At 39.9% G+C, this 14,741-nt stretch overlaps 1 protein-coding gene across 2 annotated transcripts in view; it reads right to left on the reverse strand.

Moving 5' to 3' along the window:
- Positions 1-14,741, reverse strand: part of tiam2b (TIAM Rac1 associated GEF 2b) — a 53,411-nt gene that overhangs the window by 17,602 nt on the left and 21,068 nt on the right. The window contains exons 2-12 of one of the 2 annotated variants that reach the window (XM_082148446.1): positions 10,694-10,905; positions 9,380-10,495; positions 8,567-9,011; positions 8,197-8,369; positions 7,864-8,088; positions 6,944-7,129; positions 6,638-6,787; positions 4,045-4,104; positions 2,107-2,277; positions 1,777-1,881; positions 1,268-1,346 (exon numbers count right to left, since the gene is read on the reverse strand). In XM_082148446.1, the coding sequence (XP_082004572.1) occupies positions 1,268-1,346; positions 1,777-1,881; positions 2,107-2,277; positions 4,045-4,104; positions 6,638-6,787; positions 6,944-7,129; positions 7,864-8,088; positions 8,197-8,369; positions 8,567-9,011; positions 9,380-10,489 (2,704 nt within the window). In that variant the 5' untranslated portion in view covers positions 10,490-10,495; positions 10,694-10,905. The remainder of the gene's footprint in view (positions 1-1,267; positions 1,347-1,776; positions 1,882-2,106; positions 2,278-4,044; positions 4,105-6,637; positions 6,788-6,943; positions 7,130-7,863; positions 8,089-8,196; positions 8,370-8,566; positions 9,012-9,379; positions 10,496-10,693; positions 10,906-14,741) is intronic. The other variant, XM_082148447.1, reaches the window with a different exon arrangement.

The following is a 14,741-nucleotide window of genomic DNA, read 5'->3' on the forward strand; positions in this document are numbered from 1 at the left end:
CAAACCGTTTTACCCACTCCACAGTGCACCAAACGCAAATCAATTATAACACTAGACTATCGATGCAAATGTCCGTTGAGAGAATAATGTTAGAAATCAAACTTACCTTTCATCTCAATGATCCCAAAGGAACTAGTTTCTCAGCAGCTGCGGAATTTTACTTTGCTCCGGTTAGTAATGCGGCAAAAAGTAAACGCAGAACAGAAGCGCACTACAGTCGTTACATCCAGCTAACGTTAGCTAGCATTCCTCAGCGATATCAAAGTCGCGGCAGGTAAATACACTTGCGTCATGTGTGTACCGGCTCACTCGGTTGCCTAGGTAATCAATATCACTCCGCTGCTGCTGTAGACAAGGCTTATGATTACAGGGAACAAATTATAACTAATGCAATGTGATGAAAGGAAAGTTTGATTTCTAACATTATTCTCTCAACGGACATATACATCGATAGTCTAGTGTTATAATTGATTTGCGTTTGGGGCACTGTGGAGTGGGTAAAACGGTTTTTAATGGCTGGCTAACATATACCATTGACTCGCGCTAGCCTAGCATCGGCTAACTATCCAAATATAAGGACTGGATAATTTTGAAAAAAAAAAATTCTCCACTGATGAATAACAACCAGGCTGACTTAAAAATGAGGTCCGATGTCAAAAATCCCGAACCACACCTTTAAGGCCCATTTACACCAAAGACGATAACTAAAACTATAAAGATAAAGATATAATTCTAAAAATCTTTCTAAATATATAGAATTGCAGAGTCCACAATATAAGTTCAACGATAATGGCAGAGAGGAACGATATCGTTGGAATTACTTTCACAATGTTTTTTTCCCAGCTGATGAACAATAAAAACATTGACAGCCAATCAGAATCCATCCGGCTTTAAAGAGCTCAAGCATTTAAAGCAACGGACGACATAAACTGCAGCACGTTTAGAATAAACTGAACATATGGACGTTAATATAGTTATCTTTATTGTTATCGTACTTGGTGTGAATGGGCCTTTATTCACAAGGGCTGAGCAACACATCATGACACAACATACAGTATTTAAACAAACACAAATTAGATTTTTTTTTTGAAAGGTCAGTTCAGTTTCAGTGTATGGAATAGAGCAGCTTGCATATTCTGCAAATCTTTAATGTTCCTCTGAAGAATGTCATACAAGTTCTGAACAATATGAGGGGGAGGAAATTATATAAATGATATTAATTTGTGGATGAGCTATTCCTTTTCTTGTTGATCATGTTGTTACTTACCAAAGTCTATGGTTGTGTCGGGACGGGACATGTTTAAGGTCAACACATTGAGAGGCCAAATTTCCAGTTCATCATAGACCTTTTAAACAAAAGCAGAACATCATTGTGCGGTGTAATACAGCAAGGTTTTTGAAATAAGTGTGTATAACAGGAAAAAAAACAACAACTTTGGACCAGTTTGGACCTGCTTAACTTCCAGTCTAGTTTTAGATGGCCAATGTCAGTCTAGTTATTGTTGCAGTCAATGCTAATACATATAGCCCCGGTTTCACAGACAGGGCTTAGAATAAGCCAGGATTAGACCTTAGTTTAATTAAGACATTTTAATACCTTTAATAAACATGCCTTAGAAAACATTAAACATTACTGGTGTGCATCTTAAGACCAAATATTTTATATGTAAGTGCAAGTCACTTTCAGCTCGAACATGCATTTTAGTCTTGTCTGTGAAACCAGTGGCTAGAGTTTAGCTTGAACAATCTGCTTCATAAAGTGTGTTTTAGTCTCACCAGGGTCCTCAGCAGGTCTGTTGGCGCTGGAGTGCTTCTCTCCACATCGTGTCCCAAATGTCTCCTCATGTGCAGGCAGTGCAGAGCCGGGTCAAGCTGCTTTACCTAAAAAAAAACATCCACTATTATATTCATGTGGTGAGCATTATGGAGCACATAATGTGTAATGATTTATTGAATGATCTCAAAGCATATGCATCCTGTGACGTCCTCAAGCTAGTGTGGAGTCTTCCTGCCACTTCACGAGGTCTGAACCAGACCACAAACGACAGAAAATTCTAACGCATGAACTTTAGTTGTTCATGTGTCCAGGTGTGACTGATTAATTACCTTGCACGCCAATGAGAGAACATCAGAAACCAGAGAGTCCCGTTTGACCGGCACATTGATGACCTGACCGTCCGGCATGAGCATATAAGCCCGGCTTTCCAGGCTGCAGTCCCACTGGTGACCTTCAGGTGGCGCTGGTAAATGCAGTTTGGTAAAGACGTCCAGCTTCTGCTGATGCATAGAGATAGAAAGGACCAAAAGTGTTAAAGTTCTAGTATAGATAGATGGTAAAGTCCAATTACATAACATTACATAAAACATTACATTCAATTCTCACTTATTCTTTTAAATTATATCATAATAAGTGTTCTTTTTAAAAGTGTGTTGGGTGTAATGAATTTAATTTTCAGTTTTCATTCCCTGTGTATATGAAAATAGATTTTCAAGTCAAAACAATGTCAAGAACAGCACCATTTAACAAAATATTTCACTACAAAACAGGTTGTTAATATTGCACAGGTTTTTTGGAAATCTTATCAGTCCAAAATCCCACTCAAGTGCGCAAGTTGTATAAAACATCACTTAGCATGATTACTTCACCCAGCATTTTTCTTTCAGTAAGGACATTAAAGTAACTTGACGCTGGAACACCGTGTTACATTTACAGCTGCAAACAAAATGTGAGGGAAAATTTCCTCCTAAGCTTGTCTCTGCTCATGCTGGGTCAAAGCCAGGTGCCAACAACACTATTGTGGATCCTTATTCTGTGAGAGAGGGAGAAAGGGAGAAAGGGGGGTCATGTCCCTTTTCACTGACTCGACTCACACAGCTGTCACAACAACCTGCTGATCTGTTGACATTATGCAGTGCAAACAGATCAGGGGGTGGAGAAATGGCCAGAAATGGGGGAGGATCTTTCAGTGTAATTCTATTGTCCTTCAGCTGCAGCCTCAATATGGGGATTTGACAGTGCAAAAGCATAAGATTTCTTTACAGACTTTGCAATGCTATTTTAAAACTGTTGCTTGCTAAGGACAATCTACTGATAAGATAAAACAACAGTCAAGCCACTCTTTATGAAAAAGCAGCTAATTTAAGGGGACATATGTGCGGTGATACAATTAATCAGAGCCATACCTATGTTTTTTTTCTGCTAAAAAAAAAACAGTGACATTTTTTGCATGGACAAAAAGTATCAAGAACAAAACAATTTAATTACAGTGATTGCATATGAGATAAAGTGCTTTCAAAAAGAGTACTTGCTATGGAAATAATATATTTTAAAAGAATATTCTTCAGTGTAAACTGAATCTAATGTTTTCTGAAATACATAATTGCAATTGTATTATAGTGAAATTAAAATGTATTATAGTTTAAATTTATATTAAATGCAATTAGTTGAACTTAAGTGCTATTTTGACGTACTTAAGTAGGACTACAGTACATCCTTATATGTAATTTCATAATTACTTCTATTGTCTTTGAAATATGATTAAAGTGTACAGGCGAATGTACTGCCGCTTTGTGGTCAGTTAAAAAATACTTTGAAACTTGTGTCATGACTCATATATTTAAATACTTTATAATATTAACTTTAAATGTAATATCAATATAAATATAATATAAAAAATACTCTACAGTTAAAATTATAATCAAGTACTTTACATGTGCTTTATTATGTTAGTCAACACATCAAAATAAGTGTACTTCTTTAAACCACAACAAAAGATTATTCAAATATGATTATTTAAAATGTACTTTTAAAGTAAATCTTTTAATATCACATTATAGCAAATTCCAATTTTTAAAATTGTAAGTGTGATATGAAATATAATCATGAAAGTGGACTCTTAAGTTAATATTATATTATCTGCAAGCACTTTTCCGATTTTAAGTGCACAGTTAATGCAGTTTAGTGCACTTCATTTTCACAAGGGCTAACATGGATTCTCACTTGTTACATTATGATGTGTAGTAATGTTAAAGTGGTGTAATTACCTCTGAGCTGCTTTGCGTGGATGGATGACCAAATGATCCAGAGGAATATCCTTCAAATATCTGCATCACAAACACAAACACACATATACAGAAAAATTAAACGCACGTATCATAAGACATGCAGAGCAGCATCTGGGCTAAAAAAAGAAGAATGTTCTGCATTTCTGTGCCTTAATTAGAAGCCATCGATCTGAGGCGCCAGCTTTGATACTATTCTGATTGTAGATCACAGCAGAAATAACCATGAGGTTTGCTGGGAAATAATGAGAGGTCTGGAAGATGCTAAAATTATACATCTATGAAAGCTGACAGATGGATCAGCCTTAATCTTGAGGGCAGAGTGGGAGACATGGCTTCCCCTCACCCGAAACACCCATGCGTCCTCATGCTAACACATAAACACTGTGTGCGTGTACAAACACATACTTATATAAGGATATAGTCTATACAAACAGACAAGGGTATGCCTTGCCCTCAAAGAAAAACCTGAAATATCAAAATTGACATTAGCTTTGTTTGAGCGGTGAGGTGCATCACTGTCTGCATAGGCAGCTAGCTACTTTCTAAGTTAGTATTCTAACTTAAATTAAACCTCACAAAGGACCTCATTGAAACACTCTTCATGAGCAACAATATAGTTAACTTCACGCTAATAGTGCTACTCTTGATGCGCACAAGAAACTCGACTTTTACTTGCAATTACAACATAATCTGATGTTAGCATGTTGCTAAGCTAACAACACAATACAAAACAGACGTATAACACAAATATTGGCTAAATCATCCATTTTATTTAGATGAAAATACTATTTTATCAATATCTTTTAGCACTGAATTCAATCTGACAATCCGAAATCCAGCGGCTATCTTAAAAAAAAAAAATTCACAAAGCTTGTTGCACATTCTGGATGCATTGCTCCATGTCCAAACCAGCTGTATTACAAGTGACAGATGACAAGCTATTTTGTCTGTCCACACTGAACAAACTATACAATTATGTGATACAATCATAAGATATTTGATGTTCAATATACATCAGAAATAAGTTATGAGGAACAGGATATAGGACTGGGATTTCACTATTGGTTGGCTGACTCAGCAAGCAACCAAGTAACCAACACAAATATGTCCTGTTGCTTTTTATTTTACAACAAAAATTCATATTTACATGGGAGAAATAGCTTTTATCCTCACAAGTGTGGTTAACGTATCTTACAAAGCTAATTTCTATGCAGAAATTTCAACTATATTTTGTGGGGGGAAAAAAAAGGTCTGTAGTGATGTATTGTATGTAGCAACGTTCACACGTCACTTTAAAACCAAGCAGCTTTCCATTAGTGAACATGGCAAATTTGTGTGACCACAACTTTAGCACAGGCAAAATCAGTGAGGAACTATTTCGCCCTCATTCAAAACTCGCGATTGTGCAGATTCCTATTAAAATGACTGCATTTCACTTGCAAAATTTCAGTGATCAACAGTAAATGTGATCACAACTTAAGTTGACGTTAGGATTGCAAGTTATACTGAAATATCGCAAACATCGCCAATGTACAAATCACGATAGGCATTACTCAAAGGTGCAATAATGGAATGATATTAATACTTCAGAAAGTTACGAAAAGCCTATAAGAGCTGGACATCCACAGAACAGTAGCAATACCACAACTGAGCCATTTATCTGTGGGACAACAACTCTGACTTGACTCTGACTAAAGCATCTCACCCCTCTGGAAACAATCACACTGCCCCCTGTAACCCTGCTGAATCACCCAGCATCAGACACTACATCTGTGTGGTGGAAGTCTTGTGCACTCAAATCGCAAGCTGTCTCTCCTCTCAGACTGCTCCCAGCTTGCAGCAATTAACCTCATGCAGCTTGTGGTAATTCCCATCTTTGGAATCATGCTCTATTAGGGGCTGTTTTGACCAGATTTGGTCCATTTAAGGATGGATCATTATGAGGCTGGAACCGCTGAGCGATTGGCTCCGATCTCACGTGAGGCCGTCTACATAATCATACATGTGGATTTAAAGCTCATGCTCTGTGTTAACAAAAGCTCTTCAGAGAAGGAATGCTGATCTGGGCTTAATTACAAGAACTGATCCAGAAACAGTATTTCCAAAACAGCCCCCAAACACTTCGACGGGAGAAAGGAACTGTGTGTTTTTCTGCCATTTGACCTCTAGAGAAAACTTTGATGAGTGGTTGTTTGTTTTATCCGGTGAGTGTGACAGTGTTTCCCACCCTGACACCTGTGGACAGCATTAACATGCTACTGTGAGACTAAATGAGTAAAACAGACCTATGTCTTAAACGAGTATTCAGTGCTGCAGTCAAAAACACAGGCCAGTAAACCTCAGAGTAAACGCCTAATCCAAACTCACACTTCTTTTTGTACATATTGATTCATTTCAATTAGGATTAACAGAATTTAAGGGAAACTGCTCCTTTTTTTATTTATCCTAATTATATCCTTTATTGTTTGGTTTTGGCAAGTCTCAAAATACAAGGTTCCCAAACTTTCTGGCCAAACTTTCCTTTACAATCTGACTAAAGACTTGTAAAGAGAAGCACTAACTTCAGTTTTACCTGGGACAGGGACTGTCTCTTTTCACAGTTGCGTTTGGTCAGACTGTCCAATCCCTTCTGTGAAGAAAACAGTAGTCCTCGTTTGTTCCGCATACCTCGAGGATGAGAGCGAGATCGTCTCTTCAGAGTGGCCTCATCACGAGTGCATATCTGCACAAACACAAGCTCATTTAAAACATTTCTCAGAATCTTAATGCTCCATCATCTTAATTGAATTTTTGTGGTGTGTCTCAAAGGTACATTGTTTTAATGAGGTCTTTTTTGGTATTTTACAAAATACCCTGAAAGCATGTGACGGATCCTCACCAGCGCATGAAAGGATGAGACGGAGAAAATTCCCAGACGACCAAGCACCAATTTAGATGGGCGTCCAGCAGTGGCTAGCAGGCTTTTTGGATTAGGCAGCTCTGTGCCCTGCAGGCTAGCCAGGTAACAGCGCATGCGGAAGAGCTCTAGGTTAAACTTCTCCAGGTTCTGTTCCCATTGCTGGATCTGTGGGTCAGAGATATAGGAGAGAGAAATGTGATGTGCATGCTGGTATAGAAATTTCTTTAAAATAATACTGAAGTTTGACTTTGGCACTTTACTTGTCATGCACGATTTGCACCTTAGACATATTTAGAAAACTAGATGTATTTTAAATTGTGTGGCTTATTTAGGAAAGGAGAAATGTGAGAAGGTAAAATCTGGGAGATTTTTAATTTGAAACAAAGACATGAACTATATGTGGGGATCAGAATATCATGGAGACCTGGCCTAGGCTCTTTTGACTTGGGCCAGGAAGCAATCTCCCAACCTCCGAGAACACCCAAACTTACCACAAAAAAGCTCTAGCAACACCCAGAACACAGTAGCAATGACCAATAATTACCTATAACATCCAAGCAAACATCTAGCAATGCCCTAGGAATCACACAGAACATCTTAGCAAAGCAATGTTTTAACAACAACCCACAACACCCATATCACGTAAAAATCTAGTAAATGTAAATAATGTGAATCACAGCAGGACATGAATGGGGGTTTCAGGTTTAAATGCATGTACCATACTCGGATATATTGAAGGCACGTGGTGTGGTTTCTATTCAGACACAGACATCAATGACCAAAGTGCCCAATTTAGCAAACCACTCTTTCTGAACTACTTGATTTTGGCCTTTAATCTTTTGAAACAAACCACACACGTATGCATAAACATCCACACACACATCCGTTTTGTTCCTTACCTGGCTCTCAATAGCCTTCCTGTTCTTCTGGTCGCTGATGACGGACAGCTGCAGCTCTGCCATCTTCTTCATTTTGCCATCCATGTCGATCTTCTGCAGGAGAGCTCTGCTTTGGCTCTTCAGCAAACGTAGAGTGTCTTCCTTCCCCTGACGCTTAGCTAAATGTGATGCGCTGGCAGAGTGGATGGCTGTCACCCAGTTCTCCAGGTCTGTTTGGTTTGCAGCCTGCAGGTAAGAGGCAAGAGGTGTGAGGTGAGAGACAACATGCAGCCAAGAGTCAACAATGTGGAAATGGTGTATTGTATAATATATTATATGATAAAGGAGGCATACCTGAAAGAGATAGACATCTCCATAGGCATTGCTGAGGCAGAAAACATTCTCTTTCTTGGGATGCTCAGGAACTGCCTGCACAATACTGTCCTCAGCAAGCACTGCATAATGTGGTGTGCATTCCTGCTCTGGGGAGGTCTTTCCATTGGATTCACCCAACAAAAGTGTACAGCCTACAGGAGACAGGAAAACAGATCTGAGATAGAGCTTATAATAATGTAGAGGACACATTATCTATTACAGCTACTTTTTTAAGACTGAGAACAGAAAGATTCAATTTAACTGGCCATGCATGTTTTACTTGATGAAAATTCAGCATTGGTGTTAATCTGCATTTAGTTTCCGCTTGTTTTCAAGACTACTATCTTACCTTTAAGCGTGACCCAATACTGCTTCCACTTGCGTCTTGCTACCAGCTCCAGTTTGCGATCCTTGTGGAGGGAAATGAGGGGCTTAAAAGCCAGCCAACCAGCCCTCCGCACAACACCTTGCTCCTTCTCAAACAGGAAGTCCATTTGCTCCAAGGAGCCCATTGAGCCATTGCTGCTCTCCCCTTCACATTCCCAGAACTGGGGTCCATCAGCAGTTCCACTGCAACTGCCAGTCTCCAGGCCCTGCATAAAGTTATCATAGATATTCTGCCTCAGGGCCGCACCCTGGCTCTGATGGCCAAATGGGACCGTTAAGGACCCAGAGCAGTCCAACTTTGTCTGGGAGGACATGGGATTCCAAAATGGTCTGGATTCCTCTAGTGTACCCCCAGCTCCACAGTTGAAAACCTCTGTAAAGTCCACAGTACTTGGTTCCTGAGGTTCCTGAGGCACATGAAGTGAGAAGAGGATGACAAATGTACTTAACATGTACTTGTGTTACAAGGTTGACACAATGTTGTAAAGCTTTTACACCCTTCCTCTGACTTTTTCTCTTAACAACTCATGGTCAAATTATGGTCAGTTCAACAAGTATACCCTTTTAAAACATCTGTAAATCATTGTTTCAGAGAGGTCTAACATCTTAGAATGTTTTACAGCATTGAAAAAAATTTCAACTTAAACTAGAACACTGAATAGTAGATGGAATTTCAATATGATAACATCAGCATGATTTTGGAGTCAAACAGGAAGATCTCCTATGCTGACAGACATGTGCTAATGCCCAATACACCAAAAAATTATTTTCTCACCTGCAGTCTCCGCTTCTTCCTACTCAGACTTCCCGTCCAATCGCTGAGGCGGCGGATGCGACTTTTGAGTGAGTCCTTCCTTGTGTTCCCATCAGGAACTGCTTTTCTGCATGGTAGAGTATGTGAGGTGTAATGCTGGGTTTCCTGACTCTCGTCTTGGGAGTTTGCATCCAGGGAAGAGGTCAGTGAGGCTTGAAGCTGAGGAGTGTCCTCAAGCTGATCCGCCACTAGGATGCCCACGGTAGGGAATGGCAAAGTCATGTTGGGATTTGTGTATAGATCGGATAATCCATTATGTTCCAAATGAAGGAGCACAGAGTCCCCAATACCACTGTCCCCCTCAGTGTGGTTGGTATTGAACCCATTGCTATAGGAATCACTCCTTGCGTACTGACTGGCATGAACTGTGGTTTGGCAGGCGAGGCTACCCATATGATTCTCAGACTGTTCTGTAGTGTACCCACTAAAACATCCAAGGTCTACTGTACGTGTGGATGAGAGTGTGGTATATCCACTACTGTTGTCTGAAGGCTGGCTGGTGGTGAAGACGTTGTCACAAAGATCTGTTCCATTCCCCCAGGGTGAGTCATACCATGAGCCCTCAGAGCTAAGAGAGCTCCCATTACTGGCCCTCTGGGTAGCATCAACAGGTCCACTGAGACAACTGCTCAGTGACAGTTCAACATCCGGTTCCTTCCGTGCATTGGTAAACTCTACCCTCAGACTTCCATCCTCACGAAAAAGAACTTTGGGACTGCTCTTACTGTCTTTAAGCTCAGAACTGGGGCTCCTCATAGGGGCCTGGAGGCCTCCAGTCTGTTGTCTGCAGCCAACAAAGAAACCATTTCCCTGGAATAAAATGTTGTCTTGGTGGCTCTCTGCACATATTTTGTCACTAGATCTCCCCTTAATGCAGTCATAATGGCGGGAGATGTAAGGTTGGCTGTTCTTGTGTGGTGAAAAAACATTTTTGGCCTTGTATCCAGACGTGCTCTCAGAGTTCCTCCACCAAGAGTGCGGGGACAGTACCTCCTCTTTTTTTTTTAGGGAGCTAGATTTTCCCTTACCAGGGATGATGAAACTGCTGTACTGACTATCTGTATTTCCCATTCTGATCTGTGAGGAAAATGGTAGCAAAACATCAAGCTGAAAGTTAAGTATCCCATTCATCCATCTTCCTACCTTACTATTACCTTACTATATTTATACATCTGTCTAATCTGACTACATGAGTCTATCGATCCAACTATCCACCTAAACACAAACACACACATTTAAAACAACAATATTGTATAGTAGTAGAGTTACTTTTACCTGTTATAATGCCACTTGTCAAAGCACACAAAGATATTCCTTCATATTTCTGTTAGACGTATTCCTTTGCAGTGGTCATCCTCCTTTCCCAATGTTCTCTATGGCCGACTTCTCTCTGTTCCTGCCTTGTGCAGCATCTGACTCTTACTGAGATCCTTCTCTCTTCACTGTCTCTCTACCACAGCTGTTCCCCCTCTCTCTCCATCGCTCATCTGTGGAGAAACAGAGGGAGGGAGGGGCATGTGTCAGTAACACACAGTCGGCTCTTATGTGTGCAGTCTGCAGTGGGAAGCCCCACTCCAACCCCCAACCCCAAATCTAAACAGACCTCATGCTTCTGTCCTGCTGCCACATTCCATGACGTAGCACCACAAGCTTTTACAAGGGTAGACTTCATACAACCTCACTGTTTATTTTCAGGCTAGGAAATTCCTCACAATTTTCTTTATTTTTTTGTCTGAACCATAATGGTTGAGTAACTCGACCCCTCCAAGCAAAGTGTTTGGACTGAATATATGTTTGTGTTACCATTGTTTTGTCTTAAAGCTAAATTTTGAAAATATCCATAATGAACATTTTATTAGTGGCAGGATGAAGTGCTGCTGGCTGCTTGGGAACTTTCATATCCTGTGAACGTTATTGAGGGGTTAAGGGTGAGAAGGAACTTTGGGGTGCCAAAGCAGCTCGAGAGGATATGGATATGGTGGGTTGGGGGAGGATTATAAACACACCACCCTAACCATGACCTCTAACCCGGGAGTGAGCACTGAATGCCACTAACACCATCTTCTTTCACACGACCAAGCTTCAATGAAGCAAGGAACAGTGCGCTGGAGATGCATCAGGGAGGCGGACGGCTGCTTCATTATGATAAGTACCAGCAGGCGGTGTGATATGCTTCGAACACTGTGGCTTTTTAAGACACGGAACACAGAAGCAGCCAATGTGCTTTGTCGGTTCCAGACGCCGGGCTGCAGAGGGCTGAACCAGGGTATTGTGGGATGTATGTCCTGTCCCATTCAGAAAAGATGATCTGAATGGCAGTCGCTCACATTGTGAGCTTCTTTGTGCATCTCACTGGCCATCTGCTGCCCTAAGGAGTGAGATCAGTCACCCTCGACCCGTGCAATTCACTCATTCCAAAAAGAAGCACAAGACTGGGCAGTGCCAAACTTTACTAGAATTCAACAGCCTGAGCCAGGAGCAGCTATGTGATAAGCCAAAGGCACTTGTTGAAGGATGCATGTTTATGTTATGTGTAGGTATTTTCCATCTGCTCTTGACACAAAGCATCACAGACCTTTCGTGAATTAAAAGTCAAGCATATGTCTGCCACTAATATTTCCCACTAATCATATGGACTACTCTTATGATACTTTTTTGATTAGTGTAAGAATAATGCTCTATGGACATTAATGAAACCTTAAGTCATGTGATTTTTTTGCTATTCATTTTTCCAACTTGGTGATCCAACTTATGATTTTTGCCAGGTAACTATAAATGTTTAGTTATAAGGTAAAGTGGGACAGTTTTATTGATTTATTGTTCTCATTTTAAATTCTACCAGGTGCACATATGCATAAGACATAGTGAATGTAGTCTTGCTTCTCCAAACCAATAAGCAATCACAGTCCTGCAGCCTGATATAAAACACATGCACATCTACACACACATTACACCCAGCAAACAGTGATTATGTCTGCCTGGCTCTAAGAATGAAGGCATTATAAAAGTATGTATTTTTATAAAGGACAACTCTAAGCGGTTTTGGGAGGGGTAGTTTTGGGTGGTAGAGGCAGCTGGCCGCCTGGAAGACCATCATGACTGGGCCTCTTGTTTGACCCAGCATGCCATAACTACCAGCACACCACGTTTAAGACAAACTACCACACCAAAGACAACACAGAGCACCAAGGAGAAGGGAGAGAGAGAGAGAGACCATTGTTGGTTCCAGGTGTTAGGGGTGTGATCGCTTGATAAAAGTAATGGGTTGGATCAAAGAAACAGACAGGAAGTGTGGAGTTGCCACTGCACACATAGCACACACACGTTGTTTGATTCCAAGATGATTTTCTGGAACATAGGGGTAATTTGCGGCTCGTAGAAGAGTAGACTAACCCTTGTGAAAAAGAAGTGTGCTTAATTTTACTGAATGTGCACTTACAGTGTGCTTTAAATTAGAGGTATATTAAAAAAAAGAAACTGTATTTGCAGATGATATTATATTAATGCAATAAAAGGCTACTTGAGTACACTTGTCAGTACATTCGGCAGTACACTTTAATCAAATTTCAAAGACAACATAAGTAATTATGAATTTACATTTACTTAAACATGTTCTACTTAAATGGGACAAAAAGCACTCCTAAGTTCAACTACTTGCATTTAATGTACATTTAAAGTATACTACATTTTCATTTAATTGTAAATAGCATGCAATTAAATGTCCACCAAAATTACATTAATTTTGCACTTAAATATATTATTTTAAAGTATATAATTTCCATAATAAGTACTCTTTTTAAAAACTATGTTTAAGTGTAGTTCTTTTCACAAGGGAAATCACAGCATAATACAACACTAGGCAATACAGGAAATAGATTTTCAATTTGCTTTGGTTGCTGTTGTCAACTGTAACTGATGATGAGATGTGATGGGCCAAGGTCTGTGGGCTATCAGACATACAGAAGCATTTACGTAACACACCACCATCAATACTAACTGAATATACTGTAACAGAGCATCAAACTGTTGCCAATTTCCCCCCAAAAATTTTTGTTGGCGCTAGACGGCAGTCAATTCAAAAGCAATCTGTGAGAATACTGAGCAAAAGCAACGATGGCAGTTTCCATGAGAGATTTTGTTGATGTCAGGCTGGTAAAAATGTGTTTAGCTTTGTCTAATGTTCACTAAATAATTTACATTTTATGAACACAATTTTAATGGTGTTTGCCCTTGCAAAACTCGCCATCATGTGTCACAAACCCTGCTCGGGACTCATGTTTTGTGTTTCGGTTTTGTTACTGTTTCCTGTTTAACTTGTAGTAGTTTTGTAGTTTTCTTTGTTGATTAGTTTCATTGATTGTTCCCAGGTTTTTTGTTATGCTTGTTTGGCCTTCATCCCTGTCTGTATTTACAGTAAGTCTTTGCGTTTCCCTTGTTTGGTGTCTGGTGTTGTCCTTTATGGATGTATTGCGTGCACTTAGTTTACATCACATTCGTGAACCTTGCTATTGCTAGTCACAGCAGGTGGCATTAGGTGGAGGGACATTCTAAATCTAGAGAGCAACTGATTGGACAAAAAATTGGATGCGCACATGAGTGCAAAAGTCATCACTATTTTTGCTCTGATTTCCTGGAAGGGAAAGGAAGAGGATGTATGAAAGTGCAAAAAGTTAATGTTGTCTATTTTTAAGTGTAGCCTACTCTAGCATATAAATGTTCTCAAAGCTTTCGCCCAAAATTTATTTGATTAATTATTTCGAAAGGTACTTTAGAGGCTACAATCGAAATTAAATAAAAAGGAATAAGGGGCTGAAGGGGGGTTGCAAGCTTTTTCCTGACAGGAAAGCAGTTGTGTGCGTCACAGAACAATCCAGAGCGGAAGGAAAGCACTGCAGGCGAATGTGTGGTATAGCTCACAGGAAGACCATGCTGAAACAGGGTAGATATATAAAGAGGGCAAGGTCTTTGTGCACTGGGATATTTCTCATGGGAAAATGAAGGGATGATTGGATAAGACAGGTCTGGAGAGAACAGCACTAGGACACAGGAAGCATGGCTGGACCTGTTCCTCCCTCTTCGACATAGACTCTTATAGCCCGCTTGTGGGCAGAAAGGCAGAGCCTAACATAGGGTCAACACTGAAATGGGAGAGTTCTTCAATCTGCTTCCGCTGTTCTTCTGCTTTGTAATGAGCATTCATCCCCCAAAACCTTAATAAAGTACTTAATATGGAAATTATATACATTAAATGAATACTTAAGTGTGTTAAGTTAATTACATTAACTTAATGTAATATTTTCTTACACTTAATTGCAATTTAATG

Source organism: Leuciscus leuciscus (genome assembly GCF_965113295.1).
Source record: "Leuciscus leuciscus genome assembly, chromosome: 19".
In the NCBI taxonomy this organism is placed as follows: Eukaryota; Metazoa; Chordata; class Actinopteri; order Cypriniformes; family Leuciscidae; genus Leuciscus; species Leuciscus leuciscus.